Here is a 22,783-nt window from a genome sequence, read left to right as displayed (position 1 = left end):
CGCTAGCTCCAGGACCGATTAAAAGGCCTACTATCGAACACTACTTCTCGACTGAAGTCTTATTTCAAAACTCATGTAATCTGGTACAGTAAATTTTACCCCGCTGGGCTTCAGTTTGAATGGGATGGATGTTCAGACCCCGACGACTTTCCATACGATAAAATCAACCACCTGGCTATCAAACTTCAGAGAGCGTGGAAGGCAAAAGAGAGACAACTTTTTGAGGTTTGGGGTAGTTTTGATTTGATTATAGTTTGAAAGAGGGCTCTGTAAGAGAGCACACTCGATACTTCTCGAATTGCATATCGACTTACTCCCCCGTTGAACCGCTGGGACTACAGGGGAGATAGAGGACATATGGTAGAGTGACCTAGGCATTGAGCTGGCTAAAAGAAACAAGTATTCATCACAAAGTTCCCCAGCCGCAGAAGTTTCTCCCTATCCTCATTGTGGAGCCCACCAGGAACCCCCAAATCCCCGCTCTCATCGCAACTTGCATCCCTCTCATGAGCACGAGTCGGCCGGAATAGGCCCATACGTCTGGCCAAGTTCTTCCGCCAAACCAAAGATCCAACGGATGGATATCTGAGAGACGCATAATGGAGGAAGGGTGGGAGATAATCCAGGATCGGGTCAATGAGCGAAGGTAGAGTGCTTCAAGCGGCGCGAGTATGATGCCGCTAACTGCAGCGGCGAGGTGAGATGCGAGAGAGTCCACTGGGTATGCCGAAAGAAGGGTGATGCGGTGGACTTGAGACAATGTGTTTGTTAGTTGTCTAGGAACCAGGGAAGAGGGTAGAATTGGTTGCACGAGGGTGTCGGATTGGGTGTCTTCATTATGATCTGTGTCTGCGACAGGGTTTTCATTGGAGGGCCCTTCGTCATTTGGTTCTTCCACGCCATCTGGGAGAACGTTTGGAACGATGGACCCCAGTGCTTCCTCGATCGACTCTAAAGTTGGAGCGTCGGTGGCTTGGGTTTCCGGGGCCGGAATTTGAGGGTCTAATCCAGGGGCACCCAAGTCTTCCGGGGTAGCGTTGGATGGCCCGGCCGTGATACTTGAGAGGCCATCCGTATCTGCTGCTGGAAGGGGCTGCTGGGCCTGGCGCTGGGCCTGGCTTAGGATTAGAGCCTCGAGGAACTCGGCTATGGATCGTCTGTCCATGGCGTCTGGGGTTGTATTTGATCCTGATGCATTATTGCGCGCTGGTGCATTCAGCTGGGCAGGATTTGGAGGTTGGAGTTGCGGGTGACGGTTTCGATTACCCATCAACTCAAGCTGCATCGTGATAACGTCGGAGCTCTGGTGAATCAAAGATGCTCTTACGCGAGGCGACGTAGGAGGTGATGTTTCTGGTGATGATGACCGAGAAAAGAGGGTATTAGATCGCGAGCTCTGTCGGTCCGTAGCAAAATCCTCACCATTTTGTAAAGGGGCTGTTTGGTCCTGCGGTGTTGAAGCGGCCGAGAGACGACTTGTTCGTCCAGCAGTAGCTATCTCGGAGAAATAGTCATTGCTCATTTCCCCAGGTGATTGAGACATACGATTTTCATTTGTAAGTACCTGATTCAACCCAATAACTGATTCTGCTTGAGTCAAATGCGTGGGTCGACTTGCTTCCTCTGGGTGTGGTCGGACTCGTGATGCAGGAGCGGAAACCTGGGCATCAGGAGTGATTCCCGGCGGCCGAGGCACGGGATAATTTGGTCCTTCTTCACCATCAGGGGTGTGTTGGACTCCGTCAAGTTCATTTTGCAACAATTCAATCGAATTGCGTAGATTTTCAATCCTCTCGTCACTAAAGGACTGGAGGGCTTGCTTCTCTGACAATTGATTCGATCTTAGTCCGAAAAGGGATGATACCCATCTGCGAAAAGTGGCCAGTTCGAACTTGATATCTTCAAATAGTGGGAGTGAGCCGCGGTATAATTCTTCGTCTGATCTGCGGCCCAGGGTGGGCACCACCCACTCTATCAGGTTTTCTTCAAAGGCAACGCGGACTGAGAGTTCGTCAGGAAGAGCTGGCTTTGGAAGGTGTCGTCTGATCAACCGATAGATACGCTCCTCGAGCTCCGGTCGCAAGTAGTACCCGTAGAGGAAGACTAAAACGCCGGGAGAGATTAAAAATTGCAAGAGCGTATTCCCCAGGGAGTAAGGGGAGAAATCAGTGGGCAAGGGTGGCAGCTGGAGCAAAGATTCTCTGCTGAAGGGAAGCAAAAGTTGCGCTCCGGGGATCCCATAAGGAGAAACAAGGGAAAGAGATTGGAGTGTGGAGTACATGTAGAACTCCATAGACAACATGAGCACAGCATTTCTCGCCCTTCATTCACAATTAGTTATCCTGTCTGTTTGAACGGATGAAATATACTCACCCTGTGTATAGAAGTCCGAAAAGAGAACGAACACCGAGTGAGTCGCCGGTCAAAGACTGAACGTAGTCCCGGAGAGAGACAAACACCCGTTTCAGCGGGGTTTCACGAGCTATAGCCAACCCACAAGACATTGCCCAGGCAGGAATTCCCGAAAAATAGAAACTAAGAATCCCCGCGGTGTCTCTCTCAGACTGTATGACACCCATTAATGTGGAATGGGCATAATGCCGGTAAGTCTGAACGCCAAGTTTCGAATGTCAGCTCAATCAACATCTAGAGTAATCAGTGTTGCATTTACCTGTACTCGACCAGTGGCTGAAGAGGTCCACCAAGTGCCGAAAAAGATGAACAGTTGATCAAGAGTTGTTATGACCAGTCCGAAGTCATTTTCACTCGCAATCTGGTTGATCTTTTGCTGTTCATTCGGGATAGTAGAGTTTCGGTCTTCTCCACTGACGACAATCCCCATTGTTGAGAGGATGTCATTCTTTGCTCTCCGGAGTTCTTTCCCGAGGGTTCTGGACTCGGGATTAACAGGGTGCCCTCGAGTATCATATTGCTGCATATAATCGTCCGCATGGACGTTGGAGATTCGTCGGACTGGAGTGGAGGGGTCAACCGCCGCATTGTCGGGGGCTTCATAGGGGGACCGGCCCTTGAAATCAGTTAATATGATATCCTATCCGGTATATAGCTACGCTCAATTAATCGTGCCTGACAAGACGCGTTCGGGATGGGTTTGTATATCAGGATAGAAGTAATGGGGCAGGGCCAGGTGGTGGCTGGTTCGGTTTCAGAAGACTTTAGGCTTTTCAAGATAAAGCATAATCCATTATCACATTCCATAAGCCCAAGATACGTCAACTGCAAATATAGGGGAAGTTCGCGCGTAAAAAGATGGAGCTTACCAAAGCGAGGCGGTTCAAATAAGCCTGTCGACCCATATCGTGCGAGGTCACTGGGCTATTAGTGTAGCCACATCGCCTTCTGGTGCATAATTAGTACGAATGTTGCCAGAAGCTGTGGACTCAAAGGTAGCAAGCGATGAGCAATAATTAGACGAAAGCCCAGTAGTTGAAGAAGGTACACATGTGGTTATGCGGTTACTTTGGCCTCAGGCACAAGCCATATCTTATCACCAAACAAACAGTGCAAACAACAAAAAAAGTTGCCCGCTCGAGCTGCCGTTTTTTTGCGATCGTTCAATCTCTACGGCTCTTCGACTGGCCAATGGCGTGCTAAATTCTACTTTTTTACGCCGAGATATTATAGAGTCATGTCGAAAGCTATCGTCAAAACCACTTTCGAGGCGTCCCGCACGCTCCGCCCCATTTACACCGGCGGTAGCACGGCGCTGGATGCCAGTGGGCGCATCTTGCTGAGCTGCGTGGGCGAGGATGCCTTGATCGTCGATTTGGAGACTGGCAACCAACTTACCAGCCTGGAGGGGGTATGTTTTGTCGCCTTTTGCATATTCGTTAATTACAAAGCGCTAACCAAATAAACACTATAGGATGGAGAAATTGTCACAGGTTTAGCGAGTGGGTATTCTATGTCCTAGGAATAAGAATAAAACACTGACAATTCGCCTAGTCACACCTTCCGCCTCACACGCCATTGTCTGCTCGCGCTCGATGTCCATGCGAATTTACGGCCTCTCAACTTTCGACGAGACCTCCCAGACCATCGAAGCAAAACTTCTCCGAACCCTCAAGCCTCACACAGCCCCCGTTGTAACCATTGCTGTTGACCCTACTGGTACACTGCTTGGCACTGGAGGTGCTGATGGCTCAATCAAGGTCTGGGACATCAGAGGCGGTTTTGTCACTCACACTTTCCATGGTCATGGTGGTGTCATTTCTGCGCTTTGCTTTTTCGAGGTTCCTACCGCCGACAGCGACGCCAAATTATCCAAGAAGAACAAGTCTAAGCAACAGGCTACGGGGGACGATGAAGAAGAAATGGAGGGCTCTGCCCGTACGGGTTCCACTGCAGGATTCCGCCTAGCATCTGGCAGTGAAGATGGCAAAATGCGTGTATGGGATCTACACAAGAGAAAGTCCATTGCGTCGCTCGAGTCACATGTTTCACTTGTCCGCAGTTTGTCCTTTTCTCCGTCAGAGAACGCATTGATCTCGGCCAGTCGAGACAAGACTGTCATTGTCTGGGATGTGCGTACTTGGAAGACTCGCAGAATCATTCCTGTTTTGGAGAGCGTGGAAGCCGCGGCTTTCATTGCGGATAGCGGACTGTGCGTTATCGGTGGAGAAAATGGCAAACTGCGAGTTTGGGACTGCAACCGTGGAAGCGAGATCACAGAGGAACAAGAGGCTGGAGAGGAGTTCGAAAGCGTCGTGGCCATCCAGTATTCACCTGGTTTGCCTTTTGTCCTTACCGTACATGCAGATCAGACTCTCCGTCTCCACTCGCTCGAGTCGCTGTCTGATTATAAGCCGGGGTCAATTTTGGAGCCTTTGGCGATTATCCGCCGCATTTCCGGTAATGACGACGAGATCATTGACCTGGCTTACATTGGACCAGATCGATCTATGCTTGCTTTGGCCACAAATACCGAGAGTATTCGTGTAGTTTCGGTCGCTCCCTCGGAAGACCGACCCTCAAATCAGGGAGAAGAGTACTTTGGTGCTGATGTCACACACCTGGAAGGCCACGACGATATTATCATTTGCATTGATGCAGATTGGTCAGGACACTGGCTAGCCACTGGCGCTAAAGATAATACAGCCCGTCTTTGGCGTATTGACCCGAAGACATCCTCTTATACTTGCTTTGCTATTTTCACTGGTCACGCCGAGTCCTTGGGAGCAATCGCCCTTCCACGCGTGCCACCTCCTGTTGGCAGTGCCGCATATAACGACCCCTTGAACCACCCACCGGCATTCTTAATTACTGGCTCACAAGATCGCACAATCAAGCGATGGGATACAAGCAAGTTAGCCCCCCTGACAGGAGAAAAACCACACTATCCTAAGGCCATATATACTCGCAAGGCCCACGAAAAGGATATCAATGCCATTGATATCGATTCTACATCTGAACTTTTTGCATCAGCATCACAAGATCGCACCGTGAAAATCTGGGCCGCCGATGAAGGCTCGTCGGTAGGTGTCCTCCGTGGCCACAAGCGAGGTGTGTGGTCGGTGCGATTCGCCCCGCAAGGCACACCGATTATCAACTCAGATTCACGTACCAGCACGAGCCGTGGCCTAGCAGTCACAGGCTCTGGTGACAAGACCGTCAAACTGTGGAGTCTGTCTGACTACAGCTGTCTATTGACTTTCGAGGGTCACACCAACAGTGTTCTCAAAGTCCTCTGGCTCCCACCTCCGCAGGTCTCGAACAACCAAATTGACGATGACGAGGATGACGAAGAGGCTGCAACAGTACGCAAAAACGCCGTGCAGGACCGTCCCCTTATCGCATCTGCCGCCGCAGACGGTCTGGTCAAGATCTGGTCCCCCTACACAGGCGAGCTGGAAACCACCCTGGACAACCACATCGACCGAGTCTGGGCACTTGCCAGCCCAACCCCATCCGGCTCACGCGCAGACGTAAAGCCAACCTCCTCCAAGCTGAACACCACTCCCTACGCCATTGCCTCTGGTTCAGCCGACGCAACAGTGACCTTCTGGACTGATACTACATCATCCACCTACACAGCCGCTGTCAACGCCAGCTCTGCTCGCGTCGAACAGGACCAAGAGCTGCAGAACTACATCCGCGCCGGTGCCTACCGTGAAGCCATCACACTGGCCCTGCAGCTCAACCACCCGGGTAGACTGCTTTCGCTCTTCACCTCCGCCATCAACGCCGCAGATGACCCAACCCTCCCTGCCGAGGACCGCGAGCGTGCTGCAAGCAGTCTGTCCGGAAACCCGTCCATCGACGAAGTCCTGCAGAACTTGGACCCTGCCAATCTGCGCACTCTCCTGCTCCGTCTCCGGGACTGGAACACCAATGCGCGCACCTCGCGCGTCTCACAACGCATCCTGTATGCTCTGTTCCGCTCTTACCCTGCGTCTACTTTCGTGGAGCTTGCGACTCAGTCCGTCCGCGGAAAAGATGGTCGTGCTGCGGCTGGTCTGAAGGATATCCTGCAGGCACTGGCTGCGTACACTGAGAGACACTACAAGCGAGTTGAGGAGCTGGTTGATGACAGCTACCTTGTCGAGTGGGTTCTTGGTGAGATGGATGGTGGTGTTGGACTCGGTGGGCTACGTGATTTGACTGTGGGCGATGTCAGTGACGAGGAAGAGCATGAAAAGGACATTATTATGTTGGAAGCATAGTCTGGCTTTAGCCTTTTGCCTTGTTTGTACATTGAATTTGGCGCTTTCGTTCTTGGAGTACCATGGGTGGGAAGGATAAAAGCCATTTCTTTATAGAATTGAACAGTGTATCATGGAAAGTGTTCTTTTGCCAACGCCATGTCTTTTGATTATTCAGGGTATCTCTTTTTGGTTGAGTCTCATAGTAAAATAACTAGACGAAAAGGAATATGTAGCTTCAAAGAAGCAGGAATTGGTTCTGTACTAACACCCCAATGCCCTAGCCAAAACATCTAGCTTTTAGTCATCGCGACGACTCCGACGAGAGTCGCGATCACGGTCTCGGTCTCGGTCATTTCGAGACGAGTGAGACGAGTGTCGCGAGCTGCTATATCTCTCATCTCGAGATCGATGGCTGCGATCTCTATCTCTCCTTCGGTCGTCCTTATCGTCATCACGGTGACGACGATCCCGGTCGTAGTCTCGATCCCGACCCCGATAGGAACGGTCGTCCCGTCTGCTTTTATCGTCATCATCATATCGAGAGGAACGACTAGAAGAGTGGCGGCCGCTAGACCGACTGCGGTCACGGTCACGTCGCGAGGACCCATTCTTCCAACGAGAACGCTCCTCCTCATCGTCGTGGTCGCGGTTGCGGTATTCCCGGTCTCGATCCTTGTCCCGACCGCTCTTCTCAAGGTTGCGATCTCGTCGCTCGCGCCAATCGTCTTCCTCGGCAGGTTTGGACCTGGCCTCTTTTTGTAGAGCAGCAAGTTCCTCTTCGGTGAGTTGCTCGCCGGTTTTCTTATTCCGCATCGTGATAGGCATGTACACGCCCTCAGCCTTGTCGTTTTCTTCCCCCTGTTTCCTCGATGCTTTGCGCATAGCTGCTTTCCCCCAAGCTCCAAGCTCAGTTTCGGCACCCTTGCCGCCGGATGAATCCTTTGCACCAATACCGAGGAACCCAGGTCGTCGTTCTGGAACACGAGGGTTTTTCGCCTTCTCTGCAGCTGTGGCACTGCTATAGTTTCCTCGTCCGATAGATTGACCATCCTTCCAACCCATTCCTCGTAGTAGCGCCGCACCGAATTCCTCAACGGGAATGGCATTGTAAGCGTCCAAAGTAGCAGGCTCAGGCCGGGATGCCACATCTGTTCGGAAAGATCCGAGTTCGCTGTGTTGGACTGATTCTTCCTCCTTTGAAGCAGACTCAATCACAAGGTCCGACCTCCGTTCCGTGTCACCCGTGGTTTCCCGAATCAGCGCCTGCATCGCAATCTCGTCCTCCGTGAGAGGCTTAGTCTCGACAGGTTTCGCATCAGGCATGGCCTGGTCTTCGTCCACTGCTGCTCCCCCATCTGCCTTTTCTGCAGACTGTTGTGCAAAGCTCAACCCGTACGCCATGCTGGGCGTATCTGTCTCTACTGTAGGCTCTCCGGGGGGTGCTTGTCCGTTCTTTTGCGCTTCCTGCATAGCCTGCACTTCGCTAGGAAGAAGGTTCTTCTTGCTCTTCTTCACGTTTACGCCCGCCCGGTCGCGCCAGTTGTTCTTGCTCGTGACGGGAATTATCAGCGGCTTGTTTGCGTCCGCGACAGCCTGTCCGTCTGCGGCAATGGCGCCACCTGTGTGGGTGTCGAATCCTAAGATTTCCTCGTGGACCGGAGGGGCTTCATCTTCGTCAGATTCATCGGAGTAACCGAGCTGGTGAGGTCGCCGAGGCAGGGACCGGCCGTTTGCTGGGGAATTGGTAGAACAGCCGCGATTTGAGGATTGGATGTTGAAACCGGTCTTTTTCGGAGGGCCACTTGAACCGGATGAAGATAGAGAAATCGGTTTGGACAGCAGTTTCCCGCTATCATTATGGCCGCGTGAAGACATCGCGATGGTATCTTGGTTTGCAACGAATGGAGAGGCTTAGCAGGGAAGAGGGGACTCGAGGAGCAACTGATAGAGAGCTGGGCGGTGGCAAAACTCGAAGCGCGCGGCTAACTTGACAGATTTTCTATGGACAGCCTAAGTGGAGACTTTTGTTATATAATCATACAGTTAGAAGTCTACCCGAACTGGAACCCGATACACATCTGCCATTCATACTATACATTGTTGTACACCCAGATTTCTATCAGTCCCTAATCATCCTATCTCAATTTTGTCTGAATCTAAGGAAATGGACTTTTCCGTAGCTAATTATACATTATGGTTTGGAATTCAGGGTTCAATCTATATAGTCTCCCCTATGCTCTGGGCCATCCTGATGACTCTCGTTCGTGGCAGCAATGATTATTGCGACAGCCGCAGTGATTTGGCTCCATTGAGCACTCCCAACACGCTCGCTGCTATCCTGAAGTTTCTTGATTGCCGTTAGAGGGGTCTGCTAAGAAAGGGCCCTCCCAACGCGGTTTCGCGTATGCAGGTTCAAGGAGTCGCAGCCTCAGCCGCAGCTTTCTTCTCGGCTCTCTTTTTAACATGGTCTAACCGTACACTCTTGCGCTCTGCAGCGAGGGAGACCAAGAAGGACACTCCAGCTAGGGCAATACTCCAGATCCAGGCGGCCTTTAATCCTTTCATGTAAGCGTTAACAACGATCTTGAGATCCGCGGGATTCGGGAATATCTTGGCCAGACCGGTTGAACCAGCGCTAAGCACATCAGAAGCAGATAGCCGGCCATCTTTGGGCAGCGAGGAAATGACCACGTTGTTCATTATATTCGTGGAAGCCGCAACACCGATAGTACCGCCAATGAATTGGAAGACTGTGAGAGTTAGGGTTTCCGTCAGTCAGTGTGGCCAGAGACAGCAAAGGAGGACGGTGCGCAGCATGACTCACATAAAACGGAGCCCACGGTGACAGACATGTCCACCCGCTTGGAGATTGCCTGAGCTACAATAACGTTGAGCTGGATAATGAGCCCCGACCCAATCGAGGCCAGCACCTGATAGCCAATGTATTTGCCTGCCCCAGAGCTCGGCTCCAGGGTATAGATCATAGCGGATCCTATCGTCACAAACATGGAACCTAGCATGAGGAAGGGCTGGTAGTAGCCCACCTTGCCGATAGCAAGGGACCCAGCGAAACTGAATATGGCTGTTTTGGAAGGTGTGTTAGTTCCGAGGAATTATGAGAGATGGGGAGATAGGGGCAACAGCGAAGGACTACTTACAGGTTGTCAACACCGTCGGCAGTGTTCGAATCCCCGATTCTGATGGTGACTGGCCTTGTGCTGCCTGGAAGTAAATGGGAAGGTTATAAATACGGGCGAATCCAGAGCCCTGTGCTGTCAAGTTGAACAGCGCAAGGACGAGAACGGTTCGGCGCTTGATGATCCGAGGAACAATCATGGCCCCTTCGCCTTGCTTCCATTCTAGAGCGATGAGCAAAATAACGATCAGGATAAATCCAATGAGAAGTCCAATACAGTAACCGCTGTTCCAGGGCTTGGTGACACCGCCGTTCTCCAGTACCAAGACCAGACATACCAACGCACACACCGTGAGAGCGATGCCCGGGATATCGAAGAGGAAGGGGAGCTCCTTCAATTTAGCATGCGCAACACGAGAATGAGGTGGCATCTTCAAGAACAACACCAGAATTATCACTGCAAAACCTCCAATGGGTAAGTTAACCCAGAAGCACCATCGCCATGTCGCGTACTGGGTGAATACGCCACTTAGGATGGGGCCCAGCACAGAAGACAAGCTAAAGACGCCACTGGTGAGACCGAAAACCGCGTGTAGGTATTTCGGACGCGTGATGAAGGCTAGAACTGTGTAGCAGCCACCGGTAACACCCGCGCCACCGACGCCCTGAATGGCACGGCCGATGATCAAGGCCGGGCTGTTGGGTGAGAGGGCGGCCACCAAGCTTCCCAGCTCAAACACGGCGATGGCGGTTAAAAAGGCAATCTTGATGGGGAAGTACTTGTATGCTTTCCCCCAAAAGGACTGAAAGCTGGCCAAACAAAGGAAGAAGGCGGATCCATACCATCCCATCTCACCTTCGCTATGGAAGCGAGCCGTGATAGTGGGAATAGCGGTGGTGATGATGCTCTGAGGAGACTTGATTAGCTACCTCCTTGCACAGCCCCCTGGAAAAGCAAAAAGAATCATAGTCCTTACCATGTCCAAAGCGACCAGAAACATGGCTAGTAGCAAGGCGATGGTGAGAATACTGCCCATTATGGCTCCCGGATACTCCACAGTGGGGGGCCCCGTTGCAGGAGCCGCTTTCTTCTCATCCTCATCCGTAGTATTGCGTATCGATACATCCTTCGACTCTTCAGACCCGGCGACAGGTACCGGGCTACTCGAAGTGGGTAACGACTCCCGAGATGGATCTTTGACTTCGGCCATATTATATCCAAGTGTATGTGGCTGGCACTAGCTCCGGATATCCAACTGATGTGGGGGACTGCAGTTAGGCAGCGCTAATTGAAAACAAAAAACCGTCTGTGTGAATCGCCAATGATTACTCCATAGTGTTCTTAAGTATGGCGATGCTTCTTTATCTGCGGTATCTACCCCTAAACTTCCAAGGGTCATGTTTGCACTCGCTGTTATGATCTCCTAAATCCGACAGATACAAACCAGAGAACAAAAAAGCCGCTGCTTTTGTGGACTGATGATTGGATCTGGCCAGTAATGTTTATCATGGCTGGGATTTGTATGGTTTGCATGGTTTGGTGGTGGTGTAACGTAAGGTGTGCTCGGGTCCTTTCTCAGCATGGGATTGGCACTTCTATCTCCTTTTGGGTCTGTTTGCACCTATAAGCCTCTTTGCATGGTTTGTATTAGCCATGCCGCGGCAAGGGATGATGCAGGTCGGGTCCTTTCTCAGCCTTTGATTGGCACTTCTCTCCCTTCGAGATCTCCAGGGCTGTTTGCACCTGCAAGCCTCTTTGCATGGTTTGTATTAGCTATGCTGTGGCAAGGGACGATGCAAGATCGGGTCCTTTCTTAGCCTTTCATTGGCACTTCTCTCCCCTTCGAGATCTCCAGGGTTGTTTGCACCTACAAGCCTTTTTGCATGGCTTTTTATTAGCTTGCCATGGAAAGGGGCGACGTGAGCTCAGGCCCTTTCTCGGCACAGGATTGGTCGGATTGTGATTCTGACATGCTTGTTTGTTGGTTTCAATTTGAGTTGCGGTTTGTTCATCGCCCAGACGTCTTGGCGCTGCCAATAAATCGATTGGTGAAGATGAACCGTGAAACAAGCCTCTACCCGCCCCTTTGGCTGCCTCTTGGCTGTCACCCATCCGGAGTCCGCAATACGAGGCTGTCCCGACCCCATTTACGCGGTCCAACCATTTTCCGCGTTATCTTGCAAGATCCTGCCAGAAAGGGTTGCTGGTCACTTTGCTATAGCCGTATCCATGACCTCAATATTCGATTCCATAGGACTTTCTTACGCATTTCGATCCTTTCACTTTCAACTTCAGGCCGTATATAGTAATATTCGAAATCAGTTTTAATTCCCCTCTCACTTTAATCGTAAGACCTCCCCTATTTACGCCAGGCACATTTGATGGGCGTAAAGTACAGTGGTTGCAGAAGGTAGGAAAACTAAAGCTGGCCGCTTTGTGGGATTCACCCTGGGCATTAACCATAGAGGAGAAAAAAATACATGTTATACACTTCCAGTAGCTCGAATCACTCTAGAATTCATAACCATCTCGCTTAGGAATTTTTTGTAACTATTCAAGGCCAATGATACCTCAGAAATCGTCTGTTCAACGCGTAGAGAGGAGTGGTGTAAGCATCCGATAGCCCGTGCTCACAAGACGGATGCTAGCGTGATCTATATATTGCTTATAATCAAATTAAGCTTCCAATTATGGGACATGAAGAGTCCCTTTGTGGACAGATATTGCATACGTGCACCCCTACAGTTAATTCTATCTCAGCTTCCTATCTACTACAATGTTCTATATTGTTGAGACTCATGCTGCGTTTCATGTTATGTGACAACCTGCGCTAGATCAGAGGTGCTTCCCACCTACTCCCTTTTCTTTCTTTTCACCATATCTCATATGCGTCGAGATCCTTTCTTCCTTCGTCTATATTATGGCTGCGCATGAGACGTAACTGAGATGAGTGGGGGCCGTCGGGAATAAAGGCTAGAGATAAGACTGAGTTCAAATATTATTGTAACTATCTATATCTATATAATGTTTTATTAATTGCTGTGAATTTCTAACCTTGTTCTTGTTCGTTGTAATCAACAAGATGCTATTAAGTTGTATTGTCGAACTTATTCCTAGAAACCCCCAAGGATGTACTCCAAGAACAACTACCCATTCAGCGGAGGTGAATACAAGAGTCAGCCCGAAAAGGGTTTAATTAAATATCAACAGACTATGTACTCTGTATGTCTATACGTAGAAGGAACACGCTAATTCAAGTAGGGTTACATTTCGATTCGACGGGCGGCCCCTACTGATGCCTAAGCACTCTTAGCTACCTTACCGTGAGCTCAAATACCCTATTATAGAGCATTTATTCCGCAGTGGCTGCTTTGCCAGGGATTAATACGAAGACCCATCAAAATATTCCTTTTCTGGCTTAGTTGTCTTTCGCTCTAAATCACCAAACTCTGTATGCACAAGATGTAAGCTTACATGGGCAGACACCAACGCTTCCTACCAGTGTCTCGGTATCCGCCGATCTATCTATTTACCAAGCCATGGCTCTTTCTTAATGGCCCGCATTATCGCTGTTCTACCCTGGACATGATCGAAAAAAAGGAAAATTCTCAACTTACTTTTAAATCCCCATTGGAAATATGCTCCTTCAGCCAGAGTCTCTCCAGAAGCCTCACAATGATTCCCCGCCCGGGTTCAAGTTCCATTCTTCATGCGATACGTGTCTCAAAGCCAAGATCAAATGTAGCCAAGCGAAACCGACATGTGCTCGGTGCCTCCAGCAAGGTCGCCGATGTGTATATAGTCCATACCGCAAGATTGGCCGGCCCTCTACCAAGAATCTTCCTCTGGACCAGCTGCAGCAACCGATGGGGAGGACGGCGGGAGGGACGGCCCGCAGAGGCTTATCACGACGAGTTTCACTCCCATCGCCCAGCATTGAGAACGGATCCAGGCTAGGCAATCCCCGTCATGCAACGAATCAAGTCTTGCATGCCCAGGAATCAGCCTTGATGCCAAGCCAAAACTGGTCCGACCAGGAATCAACGGGCAATTTCAACCGTTTGGACTGTGGGTTAGAAGGGACCAACTGGCCCGCCTTGGGGGGGCTTTTAGATGCATCCATGTCGATGCTACCCCAGACAGACCATGAGCTAGCCTCTGCAGCCCCCCAGTTGGACCAGGTCCATGATCTAGATCCTAACCCCAACCAAGACGATCTCACGGGTTACTTGAGCCCTTCATCATTAAGTAGCCGAGAATCCCTTGCCTCGACGTTTCCCCCTGAGACTGATGCTGGATCGTTCGGAATCAGCTCGGAATTTCCTTTTTCTGCGGGGTACTCTCTGGGGACAGGACCTGTGCTGTCCGAATCCCTGAATGCCTTCCCGGTCCTCTCTTCTTTTTCCTCGTCCGCCTCCTCCCCAGCCACTGAGGCCCGTGGGTTCAATTTATTCTCTGCACCTGGTGACCGATGCACGTTGCAATGTTACCCGGTCCTGATCAACATACTTAACGACATGAATGAATTTCAACGAAAAAGCTCAGGCATCCCCCTTGACGTGCTACTCAATCTTGACAAGCGAGTGCGCAAGATACGCGAAATGACCTTGGGCTGCCCATGCTGTCTAGTGAGTCGCGCGGCTGCCTTGACACTGATGTTGATCGCCTTGGTGAACATCAACCTTCTCGGTTTGTTTGAGAGGAGCTGTGGATCCACTGATGGCGGTTCGGGTAGTAGCATGAGACGTGGAGGGTTGAGTGTGGCCCCTAGAATCGCTCTCGGTGGTTCAAGCTCCGTCGGCCAAGACAGGTCGCGGAACCCTTTACCGTACACGACAGGCCATCTGACCTTGGGGAGCATCCACCTGGACGAGACGGTGAAATTGGTCTTTTCACGAAGACTGATTCGCCTATACTTGGAGCGACAGCTGGGGGTGGTGCAGCAGTTGAGTCAGTTGCTGGGTAGAGTAGAGGGGGACGCCGCGAGCATCAAAGTTACACAAGATTTACTTAGAGATCAGTTGCGAAGATTAGAGCACTTCGTCGGGTTTATTACTCTGACAGACTAGATTTCATCTATTTTCTGTCTTCCGCGGTTGCCTTGCTTTCCCTGTAATATCCGGGATATTGACTTGTGAGACTGTGAATGTATCGTCTCCGAGCCTTTGAATTAATAGTCGACTGAAAGTAAGTAAAAAATGTGCCCCATTCTATGCACTATATAAGACCTAGCTTTCTAAGATAGAGAGGGTAGCTGAAGTATTTTCCAACAGCCTCCTGGCTTGCACGAGTATAGCCAACAATCGCGCATCGACTTGTCTAATTTCCGCATTCTCCCCACCACCCATCTCTTGTAGGACGATGACTAAATTGCGAAGAGTCCGGCAAATGACGTCAAGAGCCAAATATTGGCTCTGCTGCTCGTCCATTTCATATTGGCCCAATGTCATTTTGGACGGTCGGCAGACCACGGCGGCTGGGCTGCGTTGTTCTTGTAGGGATTGATGTGTACTAAAATCCCGTCCGACTGATCCCAGAACCTGATCATCCAGCGGAAATGTCAAGTTTCGTTGACCGGCTCTTTGGAATGTCGATGTTGTGGACGGAGATTGCAAGTTTGTTGCATATGTAGTTATAGCCCTTTCAAGGAAGGGAACCAGCCTCCCATAGATGTGAATGAAGGTATTGTATGCTTCTGCTGCAGAATTTTGACTGTGTAGCTGGCATTTTTGCGACTGCTGGGATAATTGGATAGTCTGTGCACTTGCAGCGATGACCACATCAAAACTGACATCGACCATGCTTTCGATGCGCTCCCAGGCGCGAGCCGCTGAAGCAACACATAGACATTGGAAGCTTAGGGTGGCCATGATCTCAGGTCCGGGTTCCTTGAGGACATTGTGTGGGATGTCAGGAATGAAGGTGTTCGAGCTTCCCTCGTGGCCCCCAAAAAAAAACAAAGGTACCTTGGCTGCATGATGCCTCTCTCGGGTCCAATCATCTTACGCCGTTATCGTCTTGCATGAATGTATCGGAAATTTTTGAACTCAAACGAAAATCTTCTCGGCCTCTTTCCCGTCTCGCTTCTGATTGTTAGTCTTGAAGGGTTAAGAAGTCCCGCTGTCATTTCTGGAGGGTTGATAGAAATGCGGCCGTCTCTGTCTGCCCATTTTTTGTACAGCCTGCTACTTACTGCTTATTTAAAGGTCTGATTAGATTATTGCATGCAGAAATAACAAGTTTGAGCTTGGAGATATGATGACTTCAAACGCCTGGCCTGTGTTGGGTCCACTAAAGATGTGGGGGGCGGGGGCATTTGAAGCCTCCAGCACGGGAGTACTCTCTGAGTGCAATACTCTCTGAGTGCAATTCGCGCTAGTTGCATGTAGATGTAGTCGCATAGCTTCACTAATCTCTCTGGCAAAATATAACGAGGGTCCAATAAATATTTCGTCCGTTCAAGAATGGTGTGGCTTTCACGATGACCCTTATCGAACTGCAGCTATCGGTCTGAATGGATTTTTAGTTTGAGTGGCGTGGTGAGAATCCTGAAAATAAATAAAACAAGGCAACTATAAATAATCAATAATCAAATCAATGAAAAAAAAAAAAAAAGTGTGAAGAAAGTAGCCGATTAGCCAGTTCTAGAATTATGTACCCGAGAAGAATCTTAGATATACGGGAACTTTAGCCTCGGCGACAATGTGATACAAGATGACGTGTACTAATCTATTTCTGAGTATATTTTATTATATTTTATTATTTCATTCTATCACGTACTGGGAGTTATGGGCCCGATTGGAAGTATGGTGATGGTGAAAGGGCCTCCGTATCCAACCTCCTATCGCTGCAGGCATTTATTATCGGATCGGTATTTCCCTCAAATGGTCCCATGAAGGTATCCCAAGGACTTGGAATTGTGAGATATTCCTCATTCGATAAAACACCTGCATCCGCGCGTCCACACTAGCCGAAAGAAAATGGAACGGTCCTTTACTGTCGAGTGTCCTCCGTTCGAGGTAGAAATCTCCCATTGGGACCGTATTCTGCCACCAACGCATTCGAAACGAATTCTGTGTTTCTCTCTCCCAGAAACTACGGACAAGGAAATTGTGGTGGAACAACTGCATATAGCATTTCATCACACTGTCCAGCGACTTCCCTTGTTGGCAGGCTCTGTAGTCCCCTTCTCGTCGGATCAAGGAGGACGCCCATGGCTTCGCAATATCATTCCCGAAGGCGGTGCCCAGCTCGTTGTCAAGGACCTGTCAGAAGAGCTCAGTTTTTCAGATCTCGCCAAGACCAACTTCTCGCAACATCTGCTGAACACTGAGCAGCTGTGTCCCCTCCCAGAGGTCGGGTACTTCACAAATGAGCTAGTGGACGTATGCCGCTTCCAGGCCAACTTCATTGAGGGTGGCTTGCTTCTCGTCGTATCTATCATTCACAACGCGGCGGATGGTCGGGGCGTGACTGAAGTGATTAAGATCTTTGCCAATGAACTCAACAAGGCACAGTCAGGCGAGACGCATTATCCGCTAGAACCAAGACCCGATGTATATTGCACGAATCGCACAAAGCTGGTATCCGGTCATGGGGTCCCTGGGGCTATCGAAAATCATGCAGCATGGACTTCGGATCCAGCCAACGCACATGCTCAAATTCACAACGTGGAGAACTCGTGCCGTACCTTCCGCATTAGTGTCAAGGCTCTGAGCGATCTCAGAGAATCCCTCTCTGCCATTGCTCGTGGTCCAGATGAATGGTTTTCTACCAACGACGCAATTTCTGCTTTTATCTGGCGCAGCATCATGCTAGCCCGCCACCGGGCCGGAATCTTGAACGGCGATGCAGAAACATACGTAGCACAGCCTGTGGATTGCCGTGCACACCTTGAGATCCCCATGCCGTATTTTGGGAATGTTATTTACATGACCAAGTCATCAGTGCCGCTGTCTGATCTGGCAGACTTTGAGAGCGGGCTAGGTGCTGCAGCTCGAGCTCTGCGCGCTGCTATCAAGGCCGTTACAGCCGAGAAATTCCGCGACTTGGTAGGATATGCGGAACGAACGGCACTTGAAACTCACACTCGCTTGAATATTCTGGAGGCTATGTCTACATCGGGCATTATTCTGACTAGTTTGTTCAAGATGGACCTTCACGGCATGAACTTCGGCCCTATCTTTGGTGATGGACATATCAAAGCTCTTCGCTTGCCGGCCAGAGGAACCCAGGCTGGTGCTGTTATTGTCTTGCCCCGGGTTCCGGATGGGAGTTGTGAGTTCATGGTGACTGAACAAGAGAGTACAATCAAGTGTCTCTTGGAGGACGAGTATTTCAGCCGTTTCATAAGTGAGGCGGACAGCATTGGAGCCCCCCGTGAGGAGTTTGTCGCTCCCTTACCGCAGCCTCCGATCACTTCGGAAGGATGCATGGTCTCCGTCGATAACACCTCTCAAGTGATTGAGGCTATCACCGCCAAGTCAACTCCAGACATTGAACCTGTCACTATTGAAGCCACCACTGCAGAAGTGGAACCAATCACCATAAAGTCAATTGCAGATACCGAACCTGTCACCATCGGTATCACCACTGCTGAAGTTGATCCGGTCGGTACGAAGGCTACTTCTTCTGTTGTCGAACCAACCACTATCAAATCTGATTTAGTTGAACCCATCACTGTGGGGATCACTAATGCCGAGGTTAAATCTGTTACCACTGAGACGACCGCTTCCGAGGTGCAGGCCCTCACAAGTATCTCCAAAGAGTGGCATCTTGTCCCTGCGGGTGATGTGCCAATACCCTCAACACTGATCTCTAACCGAATTGACGCTCCCCAAGTTGGTACCATCAAAATTATCCAATTGAACCGACCTGCGGCGAAGAATGCACTCTCAGTGCAAATGGTGCACGAATTGAGTTGCGAAATTGAAGAGATTCATCACGAGCGGCACATGGGCGGCACACGCGCCTTGGTTATTGCGAGTGCAGTGGACGGAATCTTCTGTGCGGGAGCGGACCTGAAAGAGCGCAAAGATATGAGCTTGACAGAGACGCAAGCCTTCTTGACTAGTCTCCGGGGCTTGTACTCTCGTCTTGCTGCCCTGCCTATCCCCACTATTGCCTGCGTTAGTGGCCAAGCGCTCGGGGGTGGACTGGAACTTGCGCTATGCTGCCACCTGCGTGTCTTCGCCTCTAACGCTGTGGCTGCATTACCCGAGACCCGGCTAGCCATTATCCCCGGCGCTGGTGGCACCTACCGCCTCCCCAATATTGTGGGTATGTCGAATGCTCTGGATATGATCTTGACGGGCCGGGGGGTGCCAGCACATGAGGCTGCGAAGATGGGACTGTGCAACCGTCTTGTGGGAGCAGACCTCTCAGAGGATACGTCAGCGTTCTCCAACCGAGTCTTGGCGCTGGAAACCGGTATCCAAGTGGCTGAACAAATTTCCGATGCTGGACCTATTGCTATTCGAGCTGCAATCAGAGCGCTTTCGTACAGTTGTGAGGCGGTTGAGAACGCCGCCTACGAGTCTGTCCTGAAGACGAAAGATCGAACAGCTGCCCTTACCGCATTCAGTGAAAAGCGCAAGCCTATCTTGGTCGGGGAATGAGACTATTTATTTCAAAGTCTCCTAGACTTGTTTTCGTATAGAAGCATGAGACTTTTATGTACACCTCACTCTTTTGGTGTTGGGCAATTTATTTTTCTGTTTTTCTGTTTTTCTGGTTGATAGTTTGAATTTCTGTGAGATATACGCTTTGGTATAGATACTTGGTCCGCATCGGTCATAGATTTAGTTTTGAAAGGTACATATGTAGTCAATTATAATCGTGTTTGTCTTGCTGACTGAATAAGATCCATATTAACTGCCGTGAGGAGTAAATTGGTAAATTGATATCTTGTTGAATGTTGCTATGGTAGATTGACTTTATGATTTGTATTTAAAAACTAGAGACTTGATGGCCACCGTTACATGATATGTCGACATTATCGTCACTATATACATGGGGCAGGCCGGAGTATTGGGATTGGGTAACCTCCTCTCCGGGTGTTCTCAGCATTGAGAGTACCGATGAGAGAAAGGAGCTTACCTCCTATCCTTTCTTTTCTCCTTCTTCCATATCTCTTTCAATAGCATCGACTTTACAGTTTGTCTTTCCTTCTCTTCTGTTACTTAATACATATCCCCTTTCCTCTAGCTAGCTGGCATCTCCAGCTGACAACATAGAATCTGGAGCCCTTAATAAGCCACGGAAGTGTGTTCCCTCAAGGATCCGCCTTCTAATTATCTATGCCAGTCTGGAAACTTTCTTTTTAAATGCCGTAGCTCGCCGTCAGGCGCGATCGCACGTGTTCTTCAATGGTGGGCGCATCGGTTTCCTCATTTTCTTCCTGCCCAGAGCTCCTGAGAGGTTTCACTTTATAGTCCAGGTTGCCATCGTAGAAGAAAACCACACTGTACCGGTCATTGCTCTTTACATTCCACACCCGGTGCACGCTGCTCTTGTAATCTCCTTCTGTCATGGTGGAAAGGATGTCAGCCACGTTGACAATGTACACATCCTCCTGGGGAGGTACTCCGTGCCACTCGTTTGTCACACTGTCCTGAACTTCAAGACCGGGATTCTCGTCCTGCAACAGGAGAGTGAAGGTACCGAAATCAGTGTGTTCACCAGCACCGAGCTGAAGCTTCTTTCCGTCCTGTTTATCCAAGCCCCGGGGATAATGGAGAAGCCGAAGCAGAGACATTGGGTCACCAGTCTCGAGTTCATCGAATACATGTGGGCCGTAGGGTAGTGTTGCCGCGAGAAGCGACAGAACTACATGTGATAACCGCTGCATCTCTGCATAATACTCTTCCAGAACCGATTGGAAATCCTCGGGTGCGAGCTGCTCGGGTTTTGGCCAGACGTTGGGACCCTGCAGGAAGCGACCGTTTGCCACATGGGGGTGATCAGGAGGTAGATCAGTTGCGATGAAAAAGCCTTCTTTGATGTCTCGCAGTGCATCGGCCTCCTGAACGGCTCCAAATTCGAGCTCATATGACTGGGTCTCCATCACATCGTAGCCCCGGAACCCAACGGTCTTCCGGCTGTCAAGTTCGAGTTTGTTCTTTACTGGAAGGGCGAAGAATCGAGCGGATGCTTCAAACACCGATTTTTGCAGTCTGAGAGGGACCTTGTGGCCCTTGATTTGGAAGAAGCCAGTGGATTTGCATGCTGTGCGCACCGATTCGATGACATCCTGGGCGGCGGCCCCATGAGGATTTTCCAGGAATGGCGTGATATCCACGAGTGGAAGATAGAACGATGGCTTGCTTAGAGTAGGCATTGTCTCTCACAGATGATAAACTAATTTCGGTGGTTGAGGTAGTTTGGGTTTTATTTTGGAATATCCAAGGGGATAAACGTCGTGACATAGAATTGTTTCGATAAGCCATCATGCCATCCCAGTTTATTGCAAACTTACGATCCAGGACTCTTGGATAGAATTGGGTATAGCTGCAATCGGGCGATTTAGTAGCTATATGTGGCGTTATGCCGGCTCGGCTGCTTTCTCTGCGGAAAGTCGCCGGATATGCGAAGGCCAGCTGCTAAGTGCTTTTGTTGTGAATTCTTTTATGATAGGACCGAGTTAAACGAATGAGCAATTTTTGGCATTCAATTTTTATTTTTACTTTAATATTTTATTTTCTGACTATAGCTCATGTTATCGGCTACCTATCATAAACTGGCCAGTATACTCTATAGTACTCTAGACGTAGACAGTTATCTCGTATTGATCAATCGTCTTTCCGCCATCTTGAACGTTTGACTCTGAAGATATCAACATAATCACCGCTGAGAGAGGCGTATCTCGTGCGTTACGTTCGGACGTCCTTAGATCCCAATTTCCTTCATCCTTTGCTATCGCGAGGAAGAGTATTGCCCAGAATGAACACAACACGCGCGCTAGACGACTCCACCCTCCATCTGCCACGGATATTATGTCTTCATGGTGGTGGTACAAACGCCCGAATCTTCCAGGCTCAATGCCGAGGGCTTGTTGCTGGACTCAAATCGGAATATCGTCTTGTATTCGCCCAAGCTCCTTTTGCATCGCAGGCTGGATCAGACGTCCTATCAGTTTACAGTCAATGGGGTCCTTTCCGGCGGTGGCTTCGATGGCGACCAGAGCACCCAGTGATCCCTCCAGAAGATGCAGTCCAAGAGATTGATACGTGGCTAGAAAAAACCATGCAGCAAGACGATCTTGTTGGAGCTACTGGCGAATGGATTGCCCTCTTAGGCTTCAGCCAGGGTGCAAAAGTATCCGCCAGCCTCCTCTACCGACAACAAAGCTGGCAAGAGCTCTTCGGCACCCGCCCAGCTGGAATTAACTTCCGTTTCGGGATTCTCCTGGCGGGGCAGGCACCTTTCATATCAATGGACTCCGACTTGACCTTGGATCCGCCACTACCGGACGCCTCGCAAATCACCGACCTTAAACATAGCGAGCGAGAATTATTTTATGGCAAGGGTCATGTGTTGCGAATTCCTACGCTTCACGTCCATGGATTGCGAGACAAGGGACTTGATCATCACCGAAAACTGTTCGAGGATTTTTGCGCTCCGCAAAGCCGGAGGTTAATAGAATGGGATGGGGATCATCGAGTGCCTCTCAAGCTAAAGGATGTCTCACTTGTTGTTCATCAGATCCGCGAGCTTGCAAAGGAGACGGGTGTTTCTTAGAATTTCATTTTCTAGTACTTTAGAGGTCCCAGTTATTTATTGTTTATCAATTAATAGATTTGTGGTTGTTGCTTCCTGCTAGTTCCAAGGTTGTATAAATTGTATACCGACGAGGCGATTGGCTGATGCCCATAGGGTCATCGTTGGGCTTGATACGCGAACTGCCATTTCTCATGTCGCTTCGTCAACAGACAATAGGGCATAAGTGTTGGGGGGGGGGGGTTATCCAAGGCTCGTAGGCTA

At 49.9% G+C, this 22,783-nt stretch overlaps 9 protein-coding genes across 9 annotated transcripts; 4 read left to right on the top strand and 5 right to left on the bottom strand.

Annotated features, from left to right (window-relative positions):
* Positions 1 to 406: 406 nt before the first annotated feature.
* Positions 407 to 3,317, bottom strand: N7537_004772 (uncharacterized protein; the record flags this gene model as incomplete). Its single annotated transcript, XM_056895829.1, has 4 exons — positions 407 to 2,321; positions 2,374 to 2,609; positions 2,672 to 3,028; positions 3,282 to 3,317. The coding sequence occupies 4 exons, from the start codon at positions 3,315 to 3,317 to the stop codon at positions 407 to 409; spliced, it is 2,544 nt and encodes an 847-aa protein (XP_056755577.1).
* A 332-nt stretch (positions 3,318 to 3,649) lies between these two features.
* N7537_004771 (U3 snoRNA-associated protein UTP13) lies at positions 3,650 to 6,683 on the top strand (the record flags this gene model as incomplete). The annotated part of the gene is made up of 3 exons (XM_056895828.1): positions 3,650 to 3,823; positions 3,887 to 3,914; positions 3,967 to 6,683. 3 exons carry the CDS (start codon positions 3,650 to 3,652, stop codon positions 6,681 to 6,683), a joined length of 2,919 nt encoding a protein of 972 aa, XP_056755576.1.
* A 279-nt stretch (positions 6,684 to 6,962) lies between these two features.
* On the bottom strand, positions 6,963 to 8,540 carry spp2 (spliceosome ATPase-activating subunit SPP2; the record flags this gene model as incomplete). The annotated part of the gene is made up of 1 exon (XM_056895827.1): positions 6,963 to 8,540. One exon carries the CDS (start codon positions 8,538 to 8,540, stop codon positions 6,963 to 6,965), a length of 1,578 nt encoding a protein of 525 aa, XP_056755575.1.
* Positions 8,541 to 9,077: 537 nt separating this feature from the next.
* N7537_004769 (Major facilitator superfamily domain general substrate transporter) lies at positions 9,078 to 11,012 on the bottom strand (the record flags this gene model as incomplete). Its single annotated transcript, XM_056895826.1, has 4 exons — positions 9,078 to 9,415; positions 9,490 to 9,747; positions 9,824 to 10,709; positions 10,779 to 11,012. The coding sequence occupies 4 exons, from the start codon at positions 11,010 to 11,012 to the stop codon at positions 9,078 to 9,080; spliced, it is 1,716 nt and encodes a 571-aa protein (XP_056755574.1).
* Positions 11,013 to 13,440: 2,428 nt separating this feature from the next.
* N7537_004768 (Zn(II)2Cys6 transcription factor domain-containing protein) lies at positions 13,441 to 14,871 on the top strand (the record flags this gene model as incomplete). Its single annotated transcript, XM_056895825.1, has 1 exon — positions 13,441 to 14,871. The coding sequence occupies one exon, from the start codon at positions 13,441 to 13,443 to the stop codon at positions 14,869 to 14,871; it is 1,431 nt and encodes a 476-aa protein (XP_056755573.1).
* Positions 14,872 to 15,030: 159 nt separating this feature from the next.
* On the bottom strand, positions 15,031 to 15,672 carry N7537_004767 (uncharacterized protein; the record flags this gene model as incomplete). Its single annotated transcript, XM_056895824.1, has 1 exon — positions 15,031 to 15,672. The coding sequence occupies one exon, from the start codon at positions 15,670 to 15,672 to the stop codon at positions 15,031 to 15,033; it is 642 nt and encodes a 213-aa protein (XP_056755572.1).
* A 1,110-nt stretch (positions 15,673 to 16,782) lies between these two features.
* Positions 16,783 to 19,419, top strand: N7537_004766 (uncharacterized protein; the record flags this gene model as incomplete). Its single annotated transcript, XM_056895823.1, has 1 exon — positions 16,783 to 19,419. The coding sequence occupies one exon, from the start codon at positions 16,783 to 16,785 to the stop codon at positions 19,417 to 19,419; it is 2,637 nt and encodes an 878-aa protein (XP_056755571.1).
* Positions 19,420 to 20,123: 704 nt separating this feature from the next.
* N7537_004765 (isopenicillin N synthase family dioxygenase) lies at positions 20,124 to 21,140 on the bottom strand (the record flags this gene model as incomplete). Its single annotated transcript, XM_056895822.1, has 1 exon — positions 20,124 to 21,140. One exon carries the CDS (start codon positions 21,138 to 21,140, stop codon positions 20,124 to 20,126), a length of 1,017 nt encoding a protein of 338 aa, XP_056755570.1.
* Positions 21,141 to 21,742: 602 nt separating this feature from the next.
* On the top strand, positions 21,743 to 22,540 carry N7537_004764 (uncharacterized protein; the record flags this gene model as incomplete). Its single annotated transcript, XM_056895821.1, has 1 exon — positions 21,743 to 22,540. The coding sequence occupies one exon, from the start codon at positions 21,743 to 21,745 to the stop codon at positions 22,538 to 22,540; it is 798 nt and encodes a 265-aa protein (XP_056755569.1).
* Between the last annotated feature and the right edge of the window lie 243 nt (positions 22,541 to 22,783).

The sequence above is a fragment of the Penicillium hordei genome (assembly GCF_028827395.1).
Source record: "Penicillium hordei strain IBT 12815 chromosome Unknown utg000002l_segment0_segment0, whole genome shotgun sequence".
Taxonomy (NCBI): domain Eukaryota; kingdom Fungi; phylum Ascomycota; class Eurotiomycetes; order Eurotiales; family Aspergillaceae; genus Penicillium; species Penicillium hordei.
Note: the sequence above shows the minus strand (reverse complement) of the source record. Positions and strands in the feature narration are given on the sequence as shown.